Raw genomic sequence first — 21,738 nt, 5'->3', positions numbered from 1 at the left:
CGGCTATGTGCAGGAGACACCTGTGGACTGTTAGCACTGGTGATACCTCCTTCACACCATCGGACGTTTGACTACAGCACGATGTAAGACCGGAGTTACCTTTAATCTCGGTAGCTTAATCTTTTAATCTTGGGAGGTGAGAGTTTCCCATTCCTACCTGCTGCCAGGGTGAGGAGTACCAGCCAGACACCATGTTATACAGCGTTTGGGATGGACAGGCTCCCTTGTTACAGGCTTCTTCCAGGTCGATGTTCGGTTTCTTGATGTTTCTACATCTTCTCTGAGGAAAGGTGATCAATTTGCCGTGGATGCTTTTCTCACCACATTTTAGTTCTCGCTTTTGCACACCTGGGCCGCAGGAGGTTGAGCACTGCAAAGGCAGAGCACACCTTTTAAATCTATAGAAACACATTCAGATAAAGGAGAACGTGCTTTGTGCAAGAGACCCCAAATTATGGGAAACTACAAAAGCATTATACAACTAAACCTACAAAGACCATGTTCCATAATGTGTAAACTGAAATATGAATTCGAGTCAGTGAAAGTCATGAAAAACAGAGACATCGGGGTGCATCTGACTACATCTGGATGTCAAAAACTGTGCTTATATAGCGGCTTGCCTACAACACCTGATTTTCAAGTGACAGCTCAGCTTTCTTTCCCCCGCAGGGTTTGTGTGTGTCCCCGAGTCTACGTTTCCAACACAAAGGCGGGCAGGGAGTCGGGTAACGGCACCACTTTACCTCGCTCCAGGAAGAAATCACCCACTGGAGTCGGTCGTTCTTGGGGCAGCGGCCGAGCACGCAGGTCTGCTGGGATTCAGGTTTATGGTCTCTGCTGCACATACTTTCAGGCAAGATTTTAACCTTGGGAGAACCAGTACTTTTGCAGTAGACATCCCGTTTCTTAACACCTCTCCCACAAGTCTTGGAGCACTGTGATGGAAAGAAATGCTCATTTGAACTAGAGGAAATGAAAATTGGCATTATTTGTATTTTACAGCAGAGCATAAAAACCATGGCTAATGTGCTGTGTAGCTGCCATTCTCATATAAGTAAACTTGAAATTTTTTTGGTAATTAAGTAACAGTAACATCTGTATGTCACTTCTAAAACACTGTTCTAAGTGCTTTCTTAATGTAAACTACGAACTCTTACAGCCCCCATGTAGAGCAGATAAGTAATATCTCTCTTCCGTAGATGAGGTAAGTTGGAGTTGTGAGCGAAATGCTTTTTTCCCCGGACAGCGCAGTTGAAAGCTGGTCCTAAACCTCCCATCGCAAAATCTCCCACGGCAAGATCTTCTCAGCTATTTGTTATTTTGTCCTCACCTTGGCCTAGAGGGATGAGATAGAGGCAGAGCAAACTACCCAGGGAATCTCTACATAACCAAAGGAATCTCACTACAAGAGTCTGATGCAGACAATGGTTTGAAGATATTCTAATTGCCAAGATTACAGCTGCAGCTTACGACAAGTCACCAGTGAATAAATACGCATTTCTGAACCGTGGTTCAGTTGAAAAGGCATCTATAGTTTTCCTTGCCTTAGCATAAAACAAAATGCAGGAATGAGCCATTTCTGATGAAATGAAGAAATAAATGGCCCCGAAAGAATGCTACCAGCTTTGTACCTTCTTACATCCTCTTTGAATTGTTCTTCTTTTTGCTAATAATTAAAGGGCAACGTTCCAAGGCAGAATCCTGCACTATCACTGTCTGTATTAAATCAAACGGTTTTAAAAGATTCCATGAAGGCAGAGTTTTACTCAGGATGCAACAGAAATATCTGCATGCTGAAAATGCGTGGTTTTAATCTTTCCCCCAAACAGACAAAAAACTTCTTTCATTTAAAACGACTCTGATTTGTGTAGAGAGGTTGGGTATTTTGCATTTTTTTTCCTCTTAACTCCCTTGAGCCTGTGATAGAACAGCTTTCAGCTGAATCTTAAAATCTTCTCTAACTTGTTCAATAGGCCTGTTCACTACATTTCAGCAGGACTTGCTGATTTAATTTTTATAGGCTTATTTGAAAATCCCAACTTGAATTGTGCACATCCTAAAGAGGAGGAAAATTTCACTGAATTTCACTGAATTGTTAGAGTTGGAAGGGACCATAAAGATCATCTAGTCCAACTCCCCTGCCGAAGCAGGACTGCCCACAGCATGTCAGAGCATGTTACTCAGGACTGCATCCAGGCGGGTCTTGAAAATCTCCAAAGAAGGGGACTCCACACCCTCCCTGGGCAGCCTGTTCCAGGGCTCTGGCACCCTCACCGGAAAGAAGTTTCTTCTCATATTTGAGAAGAAAAAAAATGGATTTTTTAATTATTTTTTTTTTTAATTTAGAGGAAGGAAAGTTCGAAAGTGTGACTGTTCGAAGACTTTGCTCTTCCTTTTTAAGTATCTAATCATCATAACTGATTTTTGTCATCTCCTGCCACACTAAGGTTTCCTTCACATACACTGAAAGAAAAACGTTTCTTTTTGAGTGTTAAAACTCTGTTTGGATGGACTATTGAGCCGTTAGTCGTCAGTCATGGTACGTTACAGGGCACACCCCTGGAGAGGCAATCTGTGCTTCTCAGCAGGGAACGCTTAGGTCAAGATGTTCCTGGGTAACTCCTAAAGAGTAACAATACCAAGAAGTGTACACAGAACTAAGAGATTTTTTTCAGTAAATTTAAATCCACCAGGTATCTCACTAAATGAAGATGGAAAAATAAACATAACGTAGCTCCTTTTGATGTAAGTGTACTGTCAGCTCGCTCTTAAGTCCCGTATTTCCCCGTACTTCATTTATCCTTAGATTAACAGCCTGTCCCAGCATCCGTAGCAGTGAAGGAAAGAGCAGAGATGTGGTTTGTGTGAGCCCGTGTGTGTTTTTTAGCCCAGGCAGTTCGCAGGTTTGGGAAGCAGGGTGTGTACACACAGGAATCTGCCCAGGGGCCTCATGCCCTTGGCAATTAACTGCAGCAGTGCTCTATTTGCAGTGGAATAGTTCCTCTAACAAAGGCAAAAGGACAGAAGTGATTAGTGAACGTGTAAATCACAAATTTATCAACCCACAATTCACATATGTGCGTGCGTCAATATGCAACTCTAACCGCAAATATTTCTTCATTCCTTGACTGCCTGTCATCTCTGAGAAAAGCTCATATTGGTGGGAAGTAACCTCAGAGGGAGGTTAATGGCTTTGAAGAATTGATAGAGCCTTAAATTATGAGACCAGAAAAAAATTATCCGTTTGTATGTGCCAAGAAGGACATCACATGTCCCCTTCCAGCAAGCCCTGTCTGAGCACTTGTGAAGTCTAGTTAAAATATATACACAGTTTACATATTACCTTCATGAACAGAGCCACTTGCGAAACACTGAGCTTCACAAAGTGCACTACTCTTCTTCTAGAGCAGAGTTTTTGGCAATATTTTCATTATGCCAGCAGACAAAAAACCATAAGTTTATCTCCAGATTACCTGAGACCATAGGCCGGGGCTCCACTGGGGCGGGCAGTCCTGACTATTGCACATCTGCACCTGTGTCGGGGTGCTGACAGGACACAGCGAATGGGCCACGACCTCCTCTCTTTGGAAAGCCCTCTTCTGGACACACTGAATGAGACGGCTTTGTTGCCCTCCTCCACAGGATTTGCTGCATGCGCTCCATTCGCCTGCTGACCAGCTTAAGGGTGAAAATGTGCGTTAGAAACACAGGAGTCCAGTTAGCTTTATAAAATCAATACGTAGGAGCCACCTATGAAATGTGGGTTATTCAGGAATTCTGCTTGGCCTGCTCGCCCGATGTGCTGATATCTGCTCAGGCAATCGAAAAGCCTTAGTTACAGAGCTATCTTCAAAGCATGGAACATTTTGCTAGGGATGAACTCTAAGTCACACAACTAGAAAAACTAGTATTACTTATTTACAGTTCTCATCTGCCAGAACCAGCTTGCCTGAATGATGAATCCATCCTGGAATCTGGAATTCCACGGGGACTTAGAGAGATGCTGCCATTGAGGCTGGTGGAGTATGTAGAAGACCTAAGGGTCTGGCTAAGAAATCACCATTCCTTTTTAACCATGCCTATGCTTTTAATTGAAGCAGATCTCTCTAAACCAGGAAAAGAATGCTGTTTTCCTAAAGAAATGGTGGGATGATCACTTTTTGTCACTTTAGCTGCTGCAGAGACCGCCAAACAGCCTAACGGACCTGAGGCCAGAGGGAGAAGCCAGTTAGATGGAGAGTTCTGTAAATTGATATGATTCGATTATTGGAAAGTTCTGCCCAGTTCTAGTACTTCTTTTCCTTTTTACACCTCTCTCAGAAGACGGGGCAGGGGAGGAGGATTCACCTAGGCTGGCAGGAGGGAGAAGCTGCTGTGGCGGGGGAAGAACGGGGCCAGTTGAGCCGAGCGTGTACCTCCCAGTGCATTTGTGCGTAGATACACTCACACGGGGCGACAAGTGCTGGCGTGGTGCTGTCCACTGGTATTTATGTCAAACCTCACTGGCCTCTGTTCACAAAAAAGAACTTGCTGCTAAAATCAGCAGCCCTGTCATTAGTGTCTGGAGGATTTAAATGTCCCCAGACTAATAAATTTGGCAGACAGATGCTGTAGAATCTAAATAAAACAGGAAATTTAACCAGCAAAAGCTGTCGGGCAAATCTATACTGTCCCAGACACGCTTCAGTTACGCATCATGTCACCGAAGTTACACAAAGGCTGAAAAATTATTGCCAATTGCTTAGGATTATGTTCAGTTTGGAAATGTCAGTAGCTGCTCGATATTCCTATGACTGAAGCACTGAGTGGGACCCCAGCCTTTGCGGGGCTCTTCACAAGTACAACCAAGTGTCTTTGTCCACGAAGGCTTGCAACATAAGACCGTAAATAACAAAAGACAGAAAGACAGAAATGAAGAAACAAAGGAAATTATGAATGACTAAATGATTGCTCGTTGAGAACTCTTATTCAAAGACCCAACGCTGAATTTAAACAGATTTTAAAACAGCAGTTTTACAAATTTTTAATAATTTATGCCACAGAAAAGGTTCTGGTCTCTAATCCAACTGCTTGGCCTGTCCTGCTTCCCACGGTTTCTCACAGCCCTGTGGCCACTGGAGCAGCAGCTCACATGCACATACAGTCGTAGTGACAAGAAAGCTATTTTTCTTCTTACTGTGTGAAAGATGAACAGCTTCCCATTTGCCTGTCTGTTCACATCTGCCTGAAAACAAAGCTAATTTTAATTTTTAAAAAATAGATTAAAAGCCTATTTTGGAAAAATTCCTTTGGGAATAGAAGAAATCCCAACTCTCCGTCTAGTAACTTCAGTAACTGCCAAAAGTAGTGGGAAATATAAAAAGCACTAATTTCAGGACAAAGAAATATTAATGTGAAAAGTCAATAGTTATGTAATTCCAGAACACGTCAGAAGTTTCCTTTTTGTCTCATTTATAAATACTTGGACTATTGCAATGCAGACTTCTGGGAATTAAGTTAAGTTTTAATCCCTTTTACAACTTTTAATTAGTTCACCTTGATGTTTCTGACATCAGTGATTGGTAGAACAACCAAAAGTGTTCATTTTAAGAGTTTATTCACCATAACTGCCCAGAAAGTTCCTCTCTTCACAGAGGAGAGGGCAATAAACCTACTTTAATGTCGTCTAGTAAACTGCCATTTTCCAAGATTATCTGGGCTGTGATCCAAGAGTATCTTTCATTAGCTCAAATAACGAAATAATTATGAGCAGATTTGGCAGCTCTGAAATCCAACAACAGTGTGCAGTAACGACGCCTTTCTGTGTTCTTACTGTTGGGACAGTAGTTTGTTCCTACTCAGACTAATAAGTCTTTGTTCTTATGCAGCAATTACTCCTCGCTGACCTTTATAAGTCTGGAGCCTCTTTTATGTCACAAAATTGACACGCTTGTATCTCATCTGTTATTCACCTCCTTCCCTTGCCTATTGTGCCGGCTATATTTGTGTTTGCTTTATTTGCTGGCTATTAAGCATTCTTTGTTTCCTCCACGGAATTTATTAATAGTACATTTTGTGATGCTGGCAGTGTCGGTTTTATGGGAGATACTACATGCCGTGACTTTCTGGGCAGATTGCTCGGCAGAGATATTCTGGCATAGTTTCACTCAGCGGAATGGCAATCTGTTAATTTAAGACATGGTCTTACATGTAGATCCTCCATGCATTAATATATCCTAAGGATTTTAAAAATAATTAATTCTTGAGTTGAATTGTTTTCCCTGAAGGCGGCTTGGGGCTTAATGGTTTTTCTTTTTGTACTTTTTTTAGTGTTCAAGTCATTAATTGTGTTTTAAAATAGTAAATCTAAGAATATCAGAGCAATTTCAGGATGAAAGCATTGCACTGCGTGTCAAAATGGATATTCAGCATTTTCAGTGACTGGTACATCACTGGGTGTTCACAATTCATGGGGATCTCTGTTTAATAGAAATGGAAATACTTCTGTGTGGTCAATAGAATTGAGTATGAATTTGGTGAAGCTTTGTATCCTAACAGTGCCACATCAAAACCAAGGTAAGCTAAAACAGCTCTAAGACTCCTGGGAACATCACAGACAATACATTTCTGTGTGTATGATACTGAGTTCATTGGATAAAGATAGTTCTGGCAGAAGATAAGTCGCAAATGAGAAGATGGTGTTTGGCTACAAAGATTACTTAAAATTGGTATTGAGAAAATCATGTGGCTAAACGCAATCTAAAGAAACTGCTGAAGAAGGAACATGGGGCTCTCATGTCACATGTTACCATTATTTAAACCTTATCTCTGTCGTTTTGTGGTCATAGTGTGTAATTTGCCATTTGGATTTTGTGTACTCTGCTGTAATCTTCAAATTTTGGAGGAAATTCCAAACTATTACTGGACTATTTTTCAGTATGTTCAACATATTGCAAACTATGGATTTTTTATGTAAGAACAAAGCCACTGCAGAACATACACATCTTTTTGCTTTGCCCCACCAACCTCTTCTGGACTGGAGGAGGTGAGGAACGCTTCCTATTAAACTCCATTAAATGTGATATTTCATGAAGTATGGGAATGGGCTTAGCCAGTTGCTTTTACCACCCATTGCTTTTATCACCGCAGAGTAAAACCAGCAGATGACACCGGGTCTAGAGCTTTCCTCCATTTCCTCTGCCTTCTCCTGCCTCTGTACTTCAGCGTATCTTCAACTGTCTTTATTTCCCACAGAAACACTCTTAATTTTTTCAACATAATTGCTTTAGCAAATCTCCTGTTCTGGCAGTCAAAATGTCTTGTCCAACATAATACAGCTTTTCTGATCTTTGGTATAAAATTAAAGCAATGCTAAAGTTGCGGACTCGGGAATCCAAAAGTGAAAACATCAGCAGAAGATGGCCACTGTGTCCTTAAATCTACCCATTTATTTGTAAGGCACAGAATACTGTGTTTAATTATATAAGCACACTTTTTCTACCAAGGGACCCGTACCACAGCTACTATAAATCAGTGTAACTCCCTTGTGTTTAGAGTTCTACTGATTTAGACCAGCTGGATTCTAAATGATTATCTGTATGTCCGTGTCTTCCTTTGCATCTCACCTTTCTTATGTCTTTTAGAAAATAAGATTGTTCACGTAGGCAATGTCTTCATATTTGTTTTTGTGGGCACAAGGAGCATTGCTGACGATTTATTTGGTTTAGATAGTCCTCTTCTCGGTATCATAATACCCTGTGGGACGTTTTGTCCAAAAATCACTAATTACACTTCACAAGATTCTTTTAACCTAATCTAATATGTGGAATCTGAGTCACGGGGCCAAGCTTCCACACAGGGAGTAGCACTTTACTCAGGAAATGGTCTTATTGATTCAAGGTGAGAAAAGGTGGCAGAACAGGCCCCTAAGTAACTGAGATTTACTCAGTGTCACATAGCTAACCCCGGCATGGTGACAGAGCTGCACACAGTCCTCAGGAGGGCTCACTTAGCAACGTTAGAAATACCGCCTCGATTGTTATCATTGGGCAGAAGCCTACACAACTAACATTTTTAAACAATTACTGGTTTATGTTACAGAATAAAAGTGGGTTCATCTAGCAGAGTATACAATTCTGTCGGAGAGGACTTCTTTCGTGGCAAACTCAGTCATAAGGCACAGCGAAAAGGTACAAAAATAAAGAGAACTTACTATGCTGGGCAGGGATCAGTATTGCATAGTTTTGTTTCAGTTAAAGGCTTCATCCTCGGGCCACAAAAGGAGGAATTCACTCGCGTACGATGATCTTCTAAACAAATTGCTTTTGCTGTAATGTGTCCTGTGGAAGTATTAGAAAAAAATACAGTAAAATAAACGTTTACTCAAAATACAATATTCACTCAAAATACAAGAGAAAAAGTAGTAGGGAAGAGTATTAACTAAACAAGTCCAAGCTCATCCTTGGTACAATTCCACTGACTTGAACTAAATAAAACGGGATTTAATTTGGCAACATGTTTTTAACATTAATTTCTTTCTCTGTAACACAGGTACTATTGAAGTCAGATGAAACATTTTAGTTATAAACAGCATATTTGCAGAATCTTCCCCCAGCAAAAATTAGTAATTCTTCAAATGCTCCTTCCCTGCAGGAAGTAGCAGCGCTTGCTGAGAGCTCTCCTCACGCGCCTGAAAACTGCAACAAAACATTTTGCAACTTTTTACAGTCCATCTTTACAGACTTTACAGAATTCCACAGGTTCCTGTACCTCAACTCTGCCCAGCGTCAGCGTCAGGACAGATTACAGAGGAGACTACAGATGCCGTAAGAGATGAGGTGATTTTATAGCTTCATCTTCTAATGGAGATGTATCGTTCACCTCACACACGGTTCATTGGGCACAGCAAGTCAGATTTGGAAACACGGTTGTTTCCATCATCTTTATATCCATGCTGCAACCTCCCTTTGTTGTAAAGGGAAGCAAGAAAAATGCAGTTGCCGTATTTTATGTCTGCAGGGCTCCTGGTGGGTCATTCTTCCATAAACAGTTTGCTGCAAGGCTGTGAAGCCTGACAACACACTAGCAAGATAGTCCTGAATTTGACCTGGACTTTGTTTTGCCAGTACAGGAGCACAACATGGCATTTCCTTGGTCACCCAGTTCTGTTCTTTGGTATTAAAGGCAACTGCACTGTATAGTCTTACTTAAATGACCCAGTTCCAATTTAAAGGCTGCTAAAATTTTATTTCTCAATTCTTTTTGCAGGACCCCCCGCATGCCAGTTTTCTGCTTTCATTACAGCCTAGAATTATTTTCACTGACAGAATATCCAGGATTTAGAAAGACAAATAGATGGTCTGCACAAAGCAAATACCTAGAGGAATATGGTAATAAGAAATCCTTAGCTTATATAGAATTTCAGACTCTGACCTGGCAGAACTCAAATATTTGTAATTAAACAGTGAGAAGATCAGGGTGCAACTGTCAGTAAAGGTCTTGATAATATTTGGGTCTTCAATTACCCTCTACAGGTAAAATAAATTTTACTTGTTATTTGGTATCTTTCTATGTTCCCAAATTACAACAACATCAAAGCACATATTTAATTCCCACGTTACTTCAACAGCAAGGTATTACGTGCACTGGATTGACCTACAGAAAAAAGACCGAGTCACTGCAAGTGACATGAATTGAGACTGGTGTGACTTTTTTTGTACTATAAAGGAAGTAGAAGGTACTTCATCTATGTTATAAGTTGTCAGACAAAAAAATAGGGACCGGCTGTTCAGTGTAACCCCCTGTATGTATGGATACACGTTTGCAAAATTAAAGGCAGCTGAAATGTTTGATATGCTTTAAAAAAAGTGAAAAAGAAGAGGATTAGCAATTGGGAAGTTACCTACCACCACCACAGGTAGCTGAGCACTCTGACTGCACCGTCACCCAGGAGTAGCTGTGCTTTTTGACTGCTGTCTTGTTTTCATTGTTGGTTTTGGAAAACGTATATTCCCAAGCAATCCCAGGATTTTTGCCTTGTAACAGGATCTATGGAGGAGTGTTTGGGGTTTGTTTAAGAAAAAAAAAAAAGGGGGAGGGGGTAAAAAAAAAGAAAGTGATTCTGTCATCCTGCAGGAAGATGAACTAAACGTGATACACAATATATTTCTACACACCATGTTCAGGAGACCTAATTTTTTGATAAACTAAATACCATCAACATAATTCCTAAACAGCAAAGTGTTCCCTTGGACTAGCACCTGCAGGGCGTATAACAGAAGAGTGCAGAAATGCGCGGTTCAGCATAACGCTCCTTTAGATCAGAATCCTGGTGAAGCAGAAATGCCTTCAAGTAGATGTGAAATATCCAGAGACTTTGGGCAGTGCAGCATTAGTCACTGCCCCAGCCCTCGGTGCTCTGCTCCTGCCACTGGCCCTCAACAAGTGGGTCCCTGCGTTCCCTGGGGACTCACTGGCAGTGCAGTGGGTAGATTAAGGATTTAGGGATGGGAGAAATTTCCTCTATTTTAGTGAGCAAAGTCCAGGCTAGTGATCCTTCTGCGGTGCCTTCTGTGAGTGAGTGCCTTCTGTGAGCCTGTGCCCATGGAGTAACCAGGACTCAAACGCGTTACTGAAGAAGCCTGAGCAAAGCAGGAGTAGAGCTGTGTGGGGACTGGGAATAGAGGTGGTTAGAAATGGCTTCCTCTTTTCTTGAGGCTGAGGGTATAAAACAGATCATTTTTTTTGCCTTGTCAAAAAATTTTTTCTGTGCAGACTAGTGATAAAGTTTGTTTGGAAGATCCTCAGCTGGTATTTTTCTTCTGCTGATGGAAGCTGATAAAGCTTCAGTCCAGGGAAGGACCCATCCCTGAGTGTCTATGAGGGAAGAAGGACTGGAAAAATCTTTTATTCATGGTGTTAGCATAAAGTGTTAGAAAATTTATAGAAAGTGTGATTACTGACTATAATAACAATCTTTGCGTTTAACTTGGGGAGCCCAGCTCTCAGGGGATGTACTATTTTAGTGGTGAATTATATTGCAGTTTTCATGTAGGCAACTTCCTAAAATTGACTGCATTCATTTCAAGTCTGAATTATAATCAATGCAAGATGCATGAACATCTGACACATTCCTAAATTTGGGGAGAAATGTCTATTTAACAACATTTATTTTAGAAACTATTTTTGGCAGCAAAGTGCCTTTATATTCAAACTTAATAGAAAAAGTTACAGAGCTCTACTAAGTTTTAATTCTTCACCAGTATGGATCTGGTCATGGTAATATAAAGAGCAGGTGCAATTAATCTCAGTTCCTAAATATGCTTTCTGATAAGCACTAGCATTTCAAGTACAGTTTCAGTCTATGCTAATGACTACCATTCAAAAGACTAATAAAATATCAGTTAAGTTCCCACAATGTCTAACCTGAGCGCTTGAGCAATCCATGTAGGTAGAACTGATCTCTGTATAAACTGGTTTCATGAAATAGCAACAAATGTGCATTTATGTCATTTAAGAGCTAGAAATATAATAACATTTTGAAATGTAGCCAAGGGTTTTAAAGTATTCTGAAAATGTACCTATTGGAAAACAGAAACTACCCATGACAGTGAAAATTCAGACAAAATTTACATGACCTGCAGCTCAATAATGTTGAGCACATGAAGGAGCTGGACTGCATAATGTTTACTTTTCTAGAAGAAAGAAAAATGGATGCTATATTTTACGTTCTCAGTACCTAAAGATTTTATTTCAGTCCATGAACCTTAATAATGATCCAAACTGAGAACACAGCAATTAGGACTGTAAAAGGCAAAATACTTCCAAATGAATTGGAGAGTATGTGCCTTCTCGTTGGAAGGTTCAGGTTAGAAGATCCTCCAAGCACAGGAAAATTAAAGTATTTAATATCAAATTTTTCATCTCACCCATCCAAGGTGAGATCCATTCATGAGCACCTTGGAATACCCATGAGATTACGGAGTTAACAGATCAGAGAGTGGTTACTGACCTCTCTGTTTTTACTGAATATTCTTGATAGAAATACTATTACTATCTCTGTTTTAGGTGTAAGTCATATATTTATGTATATATCACAACAATTTTACAAGAACAGGATTAAAATCAAACACTGTAAAATTAGGAAACGTTGGAATTGAGACTGCTGCCCTGCACAGATACTCTCTGAATCCCTGGATCTCATACTCTCTTTCCAGAAAGGCTCTGCCCCGTTCCGTGCTCACAGCACAAGCTGCTCACTAATGGGTGTATTACAAAGTTTCTGTATTTTACTTTATGCTCATTCATCACCCTGCAGTTCTGTGCCCTGTTTGCTGTGCTCTATTCAAACCGTTACCAGTGTAACTCTTTTCAGGACCTTTCTCTTTTCCTTGGCTATTCATCACTATATCTGATGTAAAAGTTTTATAAGATTTAACAGCCGCTTCAAATGAAGGAAAATCTCTCTTCTACATAAATTTTTATTCTTAGAAAGCTGTCCAGCTTCTGATAGCAAAAAGTCCAACTCTGTTAAAACAGCTGTTCCACAGTCACTTTGAATCTTGAACTTCAAGTCCACGAGAATTAGAGTTTTTAGAAAAAACAGGTTGCAGTAATATGTTTTCGCTCTACTGTCCTTCTCTTAAGGACAAATGAAGACAAACATCTAATGCGTAGAGTTTCAGAACATGTGCTTCAGAAAAAAAATAGATGTGTTAACCCTAATAAGAATTGAGCCCTGCAAAACTATTTAACTAAAACAATTCGTTTCCTGGTTCTTCTTACAGACCAGACCTCAAAATGCTTTAATTTGCTTTTACTCATTGGAAGGTCCTACGAGTCCAAGGTATTAGCACAGATCTCAGCGTCTTAGGCAGCCAGAAACAATTTCAGAGCGGCTTTATTTTCTTCTTGTGTTAGAAAAGATCTGGCTAATGTATGAACAGTCAAAGTCAGATTTCCTCTTCCATGGTCCTGTGAGGATGCACTTTCTCCCGTTTCAGTGGGTGCTCTGTGTTCCTTCAAGTGCAGCGGCTGAAATTCTATCTGGCCTTTTAGCAAGTCATGTGTCAACAGAGGAGGAGGTTTTGTCCGTACCTCAAGACCTTGTGGAAGGGTTAGCCCACGTCTCATTTCATTTTGACAACTGTCATAAGACTGGGCTATGTCAGTGGCCAAAAAAACAGTAAAGCTTAAAACTTTTCTAATAAAAATACCTTAAAGTATTAGACCGAACATGTGTCTTCTGAAAGTGCCCTTTACTTTGTGATAGTAGAGGCAAGAAACGGGACTAATGCATCCTGAACAGCAGAATTCAGAGCACAAAAGAGGGAGGATGAGAAGATAAAAGTGGGAACCAGTTTTACTCCTGTTAGAGCAATATTCTCCCGCTGCTCCAAGAGAGTGAAGGGAATGAAGAGGAAATGATCTGGGACGAGTTCGAACAAGACCTGTTGGCATCTCTCACTCCAGAGAACAACCCACAACGATGTACAAAACTCTCACCCTCTGGCTGAGTGAGTGCCCGGTGGGTAAATCCTGTACCCCGGCCAGGCGGGGCCATACACATACTGAGACCTCGGGCTACACCCCCTTCTCGCGCCTTGGAAAGTGGACACGAGTCTAACAGGCAGAAGAAGTGAAGTTCCTCTCCATGCCCTGGCCGGCAGCCAAAGCTACAGCCCCTTCTACCCAGCAGGCTACAAGAGGGAATGGTTACAAAGCAAGAGCTGCATCAGGGTCTCTTTCCTCCTGTAGGAAAGCTATGTAGGAAAAAGGCAAAATCAAACTCTGGAAAAGCACTGGAGACAAAATATTGCAGGGCACAAACCCATAGACTTAACATCCCTGGCACTCAGCTGAAAAACAGTATATACCATGTATAATGTTCAACCACATTTTCATCAGGAATGCAATACTATTGCGAAGTTGCAATTTTGCCAAAGTAATGAACATATAAAAAGCTTTCTATCGTATTTTCAAACATTCATTATAAAGCCCTTCCTTAACAACCCAATAACTGAAGTCTGCATATACAGCCAAGTTATCAGACCTACAAATTTGGAAAGACCTCCAGTGCTAGTCTACTTAACTGGATGCATTCCAGCATCTTTTCAGCCAACTGGCATTTGCTCCCAAATTTACAGCTGGCAAACAACCTCCTTAAACATTTCCAGTTCCTCAATAGAACTGTTTAATGTCTACCTTTAACACACCAACCACCTGACTTCAGACACAACACTCAGCAGCTCTGACCGCAGGGCGCAGAGTTATAAAATTTACAGCTTCTTGAATTTGAAAACCACAGACTCTACGGCTGGAATCTGCCAGATCTGTGCTGAAGAAAAAGAACTGTGCCTTTCGCTTAGGGCACAAAATGTTAAAACAATGGATAAATTGAATTCTCTTGAGTAAAGAACCTTTTCCTTTTGCTGCTAATTTTGATTTCAAAGCTAAACCAATACATTTGCTAAACTAGCTGTGCATCTGCTCCTTTGTTGGAGATTTTGTTTTTCCCATGGCTAGCCTAAGTTTCCGATACAATACTCCATTTTGCAGGTCAAATTGTTGAAGAGTCTATCAACATTGCTTTGTTAGGACTGACTCGCTGCTTTTCAGGTGTTTTTTATTGTAAAAAGTGTATGTGAAGTTACTTGCAACACACTAAGTTAAAACTGATTAATTTACACAAGATAAACTCCTTTTTCTTCCATAATATTCTGTCCAGTGTGTAGGAAAGCATACTCATGCCTGGCATGTAAGAAGCCAAAAAAAATGACGACTCCTCTCTGTGAAGGACTAATCGACATTTACAGCTGACTTAGGGAGGGAAGCTGAGCATAGAGAAGGCGGCAGGTAGAGGAATAGCCACTGTTTACCCGTCTGTGCTTCGTCTATTTTCATATTCACTCATTCTGCATGTGCCTAATTTACAAAACGGGCACAAGCCCAAACCTTGAATCCCATCACCCACGGCAGCTTTGATCCGAGTCTTCAAATCGTATCTACATTTCCTGGGTGACTCTCACGCATTGTAGGTCTTTGGTAATTTCTTTGGGTGGATGTAACAGAGTTCAGCTCTTTGCAGTGGGCCATCAGTTGCACCAGTAAGGGCAGTGGGGAAGTTTGTGTGTTTGGAAGCCCAGTGCCTGGCTGTGTTATACCTGCAAGACCTGCAGTTTTCACCCACCGTGAATCTACCTGCTGTTTAGGAAATGTTGTAACATCCAAATCCTAAGCCAGATTCTGATGTCTCTGTCCGATCAAGATTAATTCCATTGACTTTCATGAATTTGCTCTGGTTTCAGTGGGATAAATCCAAGCATGTGGCTTATGACGCTGGTGGAAAGCTGTTTTAAAACAGCTTTTAAAAAAGGATCGTTGCCTTGAATGGGCAGTTATTGGATGGGATCCTTGTCAGTGGCCAACACCAGGAGCTTCAAAGGAAAGTGAGAGAACACCTGTTTGGAAAGCACCAGTACAGGAAGAATTATCCGTTGCTTACTTAAGCCAAACTTTAAAACAAAAGGGGTTGTATCTCTTCAGTATTTCGAAAGTCACTTTAAACACGATCTTAACTAAAAGCTTATGACAAACTATTGCTTTTCAAGAAAGTCCACTAAGGTCATTAAAAGGGAAAAAAGAATATCCTTGAAAGGTCCTATATGATCTCATTTCTACTTCAGCTGTTTCAAATTTATCTTCTGTTGTTATTGTGTCTCCATTTTTTTAGTGTTCACATGCTAAACGTACACCCTTCAGGGACACTGTCCAGCTAATCTCTCCTCACCAGAGGAGAACCCTTTTATCCCTTGTATTGAATCAACATCTGTATCTTATAAGCACATCTTAGCTCTCTTTAGCTTACTTTCTCTTTAGGGGAAATCAGTACAAATTTATCATCTAGTAGCTAATAATAAATGTAATGCTTTATAACTGCAACTTGGCTTTCTCCCAGTGGCAGCAGGATCATCAGTAAAGTCATTCCACCTGGCCTCCTTTCTCTTTTTTTCCCTATTGATAAAGAGGAAGTGATTTACTGGTTTTAATTAGACGTATTCCTGCCTTGAAGCTCCCTTCACCTTGTCTTCCTGTGAATGTCTGCCTCTTCACAAAGCATCCTTTCCATCTGTTACTTACTGCTGTCAAAATAAGCTCTCTTTTTTCCCACAAAGATTTCACAATTTCTCGATTCAATATTTCACCAAGTTTGAGGTAAACTTCAGTGCGGACACTGATCCTATCTTGTCCTGAAAAACTTCACAGTCCTTTCTCAAATTGGCTTGGAGTTCTCGAATCAGTCAATTCTTCATCCATTTATTGATGGAATGGAAAACAAATTATTAATCTTTCGTGTTTTTAAGTTCGTTTATCAATGCCTGGTCACGCAGTGGTTTTCACGCCCACATAACAGTTCAGCTTCTTTTGCCCTTTCAGAATCTTTCCCGTAATTTGGGTCAGTCATGGAGGGTGACTGAATATTTCAACAAATGGATGTGACAAGTGAACCCCGTACAAGTTCTGTGTCACCAGAGCCCTGTGATGGCCATGGCCCTCGTGCTCTGCCAGCCCCTTCTGGGAAGTATTTTCAGCAGTTAGTGGTGCCACTGGCAGCCCTGGTTTCCAAAGCTAGATAAATGAATGATGAATTTACTGTTTGTTTCTCCTCAAGTTAAGTATTTGTCAGTTAACAGAAACACGCTGACAAGGTGTTTAAACTGAACGTGCTGACCTTAGATTACCTATGACCAAATGACAGATAAACGAGCTGAATATATTCAACTACATTAAAAAAAATTGCAGCATGTTTCCATTTAGGATGAGACAATTATGCTACAGAGACCATATTTTAAAAACCTGGTATTAATTTCTGATCCTAGATTATCATTTAACTATCAAATTTCTACCATTTTGACCTTTGTCTGTTATTTCGTCTAGCCTGAATCTGAACATTCCGGGAACTGCCTTCTGAATCCATGAATATTTTTTCATTTCAGCTTTTATTGGTTTCTACAAACCCACAATCACCCAAGTATCAATAATACTGACTGCAACTTCAGAAGGATATAGATACACAAATTCTGAAGGGCACTGGTTTGCTGGGTTATCTCCCTTGCCTTCCCCCCATGTGTGAAATTAATTCTTGAGCAATGCAGAAAGGGTTCTGATAAATTCTAACATCTCATCATGGATTTACACGTCCAGTAGCAGTGCTCAGGAAATGCTAGGCCTACACATATAATTCCACATTCTTCTCACAACATTCTCCTCCTCCTCCTCCTCCAAAAATATTTGGCCACTATAGTTTGTATTTTTTCTCCCACAACCTTGTTAAATTACAGATTCGCTGCCCTTTGCCTTCTTTGGTATAACTCGTTCCCATAATTACATACATAGAATATATGTAAATATGTATGTGTGTTTATTCTTTTTGTGAAATTCCAGGGTAAATAAGAAAAGCACTTTATCAGTCTTTTTCTTGTCTCTTATCCGTTTTTGAACAGTGTTTAGGACTGCAAAGTCTGATTAAATAATACATGCTCTGCTGAACAACTGAAAAAACCTGATAGAAAAATATATGCATGGGGCCATACTGTAGGTAAGATATAAACACAAAATATTTTGTAGAACTCCAAGGCCGAACTTGTGATATGCAAGACAATAGGGAATTTTAAGATTTTTTTTTGTTCTTATTTGGGTTTCATCCTTCTCTCTTAATACATGCCTTAAATGTCTCTTTCAAGAAAATATTTTGGAGAATGACTGCATTTCAAAGGAAGTGATCGCCTTGAGCGCAGACTTGCCAGACCTGTCTGGACCTGGAGCGCGCTGGTCCCATCCTCTCCTGGGAGTGTTGCTCAGAGGACGTGCAGAGCCTCAGTTTCTGGGTGGGAGCAGGTGGATCTGCAGCCAGAAACCCAGTCAAAAACGTGGGCCCTTCGAGTCACCACACAAATGTCTAGCAAAAGTCTGACTGCAAAGTTAAACAGGCACAACCTGTGTTAATCTGTCTTTCAGATCAGAGTGGAATGGCAATAAATACACCTACAAAAAATTATACTTTCTGCTCTCCTGAATAATAAAAGTTCCTGTATTTATGCATGCAATTTATTCAGTTTCTCAATACCTGCAGTGTGCGTTTTTACAAGGGCTTGCACTGAATTCTTCTGGGAGAAAAAAACCTAATCTAGAAAATAAGGATTAAATTTCTTTTGAATACAACCTAATTAAAAAATGAAGAAAAAGAATTCTAAGCATTACAGGAAGAAGTTGAGGTCCAAAACCCGCAAAGCCTTATCTTACTGAAAATGAACTTAATTGGGTAAAAAATTGCTAGCAAGACATTTTTGGGTTGTTATGCTTCTTTGAAAATTACAGATGAAATAAAAATAAAACCAAAGCGACAATGCAGTATGCTTAAACATTCCTTTTTTCAGCCTTCTATCAGTTTCTGGTATTTAGAGTTGAAGTAGGATTTGTTTCATTATTACTGCTCTAAACAGCTCTTCAGCAATATGTGTATATTCTCATAAAAGCATATTTCTTCAGTTTTCATTGGCATTTTTGCTGCTTAGTTATTAGTAAGTCATAAATTATGCAGATCTCTGACCAGACAAAATTTTGCATTTTTTTTTCAGAATTCAGCTTGCTGAATGTTGCTTAAATTATTGAAAGGAAAAAAAATCTTAACTACAGCTCATAGATATATATAATTGGGGAACACGTAACTGTAACATTTTCAGTCGTTAGAATCCCTAGTTACCAATGCCAGTGGTGTAGGTATTTCAATAAAAATACAAGGGAAGTTTAAATAAGCTCTCATAGGAGCAATAGCCTCCAGTTAAATGTTAAATCTTAATAAAACCGTTTAGCATAATTTGATAGGATGAAAATAGAAGTGCTATTTGGCATTAAATTTTTTTTTCTTTAATCTTTATTCTGCAAATATGTGCACAATATGCAGCCAAGTAAGTCATCTTGCAGGCAATTTATTATTCATACTTTAGCTCTATAATAATAAAGTTCAATCTACTTTGTATTATGAAAAATAAGATTCCTGAGAGTTCAGCTTAACATTTCATAGTATTTATAAGTGTGCTCATTTCTTTGGTGTAAGGCTGTTTTGGAGATGATTTGCAGACAGGGAAGCGTGATCCCTGTTAAACCAAACCCTTGCTTGGACTAAAGCACCCCCATTAACATACATACCCAGAATGAAAATTCTGCAACTGAGAAAAAATGTTTTAAAAAGGCATTGCAAATTGTGGTGGTAATTTGTGAAAATACGTGCCCTCAGCCCATGTCAGACTGTCCATTCTGAACATGTGTTCATCCTAAAGTACTTTAACGTGTTCAAGGTCCACGAACTTGAGTGGATCTTAAAAATACCATGAAGTACCTTACTCAGTATGAACAGCAGAAAGGCTCTTTGGTACTCCAAATAAAAACTTCACTGAATACTTGTGAAAGTTTAAATAATCCTTGTAGAATGTATTTCATGTCGCAGTCTACACTTACTGTGTTTCTTAGTTTAAGGAAGCAAAGCTGTGTGAGGGAGACAGGATGCAGAGGTCTGGGCTGAGCGTTCCCACTGAACCTCTGCAGAGAGCCGTGTCCTGTCCCGGTGTTAGACGATGGGTGAAGAACCACAGATTGCAGCCTCCGGAGCGGGGACAGCACTCGCTCTCCTGCTCCCCAAGTGCACGTTTGAGAGAGACCACAGAACTGCTGTGAGGGGTGGGGAGGAACTGAATCCCTTCTTCTCACAGGAGAAGATTCATCAACACAGACATCTCAGATGAGTTACAAAGCCAAGGACTTGCTGGAGCTTTCTGACAAAGCAGGCAAAGTAATGCAGCTAATGGGGAGTAAAGACTTTGGCGATTCAGCCAGAAACTGACCCTTACATGTTCTTACACATTTTAAAAGAAAACCTAGTAAATTAACCTAATGCAGAAAGAGATTTTCCTTAGAACAGAACTATTAGTGGCCAATTTCAAAATTGCAACACTGGAACAGACCATAGATGTACCAAATTTACTTTCTACAAAAATACAGTTTCAACACAAGACATCTGGCAGAGTAGGTGATACAAATTTGACTGGGAGATAAACATGTACAAACTTCACTATTTTAGATGTTTTCACCAATAAAAGTGAATCAACAAAATTGCACAGGAGCCCACGTGTGGTACTTTGACTACCTGTGTCCCAAGGTGGATGTAAAAACGAGCACATGTGCCTGCACTTTCAGAAGCGTTATTTGAAGCTGTTACCATTAAGCCTTGCCACAACGTTACGTTTAATTTTTACATCACTGAATTTTATTGTATGCTATTTATGGGATGTGTTTATAATCTCTATTACTATTGTGCAGCAACTGAGAAATAATGCCGTATGGTGTGTTTTATGCACCTTCCTTTTCACTGAATTTGTGACAGTTTACTAAACTTCAGACCTTGATAAACTGGTGAAAGGCCTTTCAATCTAGCATGACCACACAATTAAGCCTGAATACTATCGTGACTCAACGCTATTCTTTAATCTCGCTGAGAGCTACAGTGCAGAGCTAAAGCTGTCGTTACTAATTCTGTAATAGACATCAAGGGAAGAGGAAACAGAAGAAAGCTTACTTCAAAGACCAGCGTCTCATTAGTCGGTCCCGCTGCATATAGACTCTCAGGATGGTTAAAAGAGCGTTGATAATCAAAAACTGTTCCAGCAAAAGAGAACTTCCCTGGCCAGTCAATTGTCCAGTCTCCTGTTAGGTAGTACTTTTTACCGAGGTTGCGCACAGCAAGGTAGCTGGTGGAGATCTGCATCTCGTGGAGCTGGATACTGCGTGCTCCTGCTGGAACAGTGACCACGGCATAGTAGTCTGAAATGAAAGAAGTAAGCAACGTTTTTGCAGTTCTCATACAGATAGTGATGGCTTATCATTTCTGACCTGATTTGAAATTTTTGCCATTTAAAAGACAGCTGTTCTGATCCACCAATGTCAGTCTGTTTTCACAAGGAGAAAACAGGGCTGATTTTAACCTCCCTGTGCAGCCTGTAATCAGAGTAACTCAGAGGTATTTCAATTCCTGGAATTTTTCTTTGTGATTAAAGACAAGAAAAAGCAAGTTCACCTTAGAAAAATGCAGAACAGACTAACGGTGGTTTCGCTGTAATTGTTTTACCATGTTTTCCCTGTAGTTCCCTACAGTAGTTGGAAGGTACTACTTCCATCATGGACAAGGTTTTTGGGGTGAGATGCACTGGGATGCAGAGCTTCCACAAAGCCCCGTACACCACTGGATCTCCCTGCTGGGAGCTGTCACGCTCCGAGCGTGTACAAACCTCAACCACTCTGCAGCCAGATGAGACACCGCTGACGTCTCCAACAGGCGCTGCGCACAGCTAATTTCACAAGCAGTCAGTTCAGATTATTTTTCTAGCATTATGTCTCTGTATTGCTATATCCTAAACAATTTCCTGCCCTATATTACTGTAGTATTGACATATCTTATGATCAACAATAAATGGACCCGCAAAATACCCGCAAAATGGGTAAAGAAATATTATCTGCTTTTTATGCCTGAGAAACTGAGGCATAGTGAGATTATTTCACAAGAAGCCTGTGACAGTCCACTAAAGAAAATTTCACCTCCCAGTGACTGGATCATCCATTGAATCAACTGGACAGCTTCCAGTCAACTTAATTTGAAAATGGACATGGAAATTCTGTCATTTTTGGCATTCTGCTGTGTATTGCTTTTTA

At 40.2% G+C, this 21,738-nt stretch overlaps 1 protein-coding gene across 2 annotated transcripts in view; it reads right to left on the bottom strand.

Moving 5' to 3' along the window:
* ADAMTS18 (ADAM metallopeptidase with thrombospondin type 1 motif 18) overlaps window positions 1-21,738 on the bottom strand; it is a 78,717-nt gene that overhangs the window by 6,563 nt on the left and 50,416 nt on the right. For both annotated transcript variants that reach the window (XM_074157936.1, XM_074157937.1), the window contains exons 16-21: window positions 20,609-20,853; window positions 9,885-10,026; window positions 8,192-8,318; window positions 3,474-3,678; window positions 744-935; window positions 158-370 (exon numbers count right to left, since the gene is read on the bottom strand). In XM_074157936.1, the coding sequence (XP_074014037.1) occupies window positions 158-370; window positions 744-935; window positions 3,474-3,678; window positions 8,192-8,318; window positions 9,885-10,026; window positions 20,609-20,853 (1,124 nt within the window). The remainder of the gene's footprint in view (window positions 1-157; window positions 371-743; window positions 936-3,473; window positions 3,679-8,191; window positions 8,319-9,884; window positions 10,027-20,608; window positions 20,854-21,738) is intronic.

This window comes from Numenius arquata, chromosome 13 (genome assembly GCF_964106895.1).
Source record: "Numenius arquata chromosome 13, bNumArq3.hap1.1, whole genome shotgun sequence".
NCBI classification, from domain to species: Eukaryota; Metazoa; Chordata; class Aves; order Charadriiformes; family Scolopacidae; genus Numenius; species Numenius arquata.
This window is presented reverse-complemented; position numbering and strand designations above follow the sequence as displayed.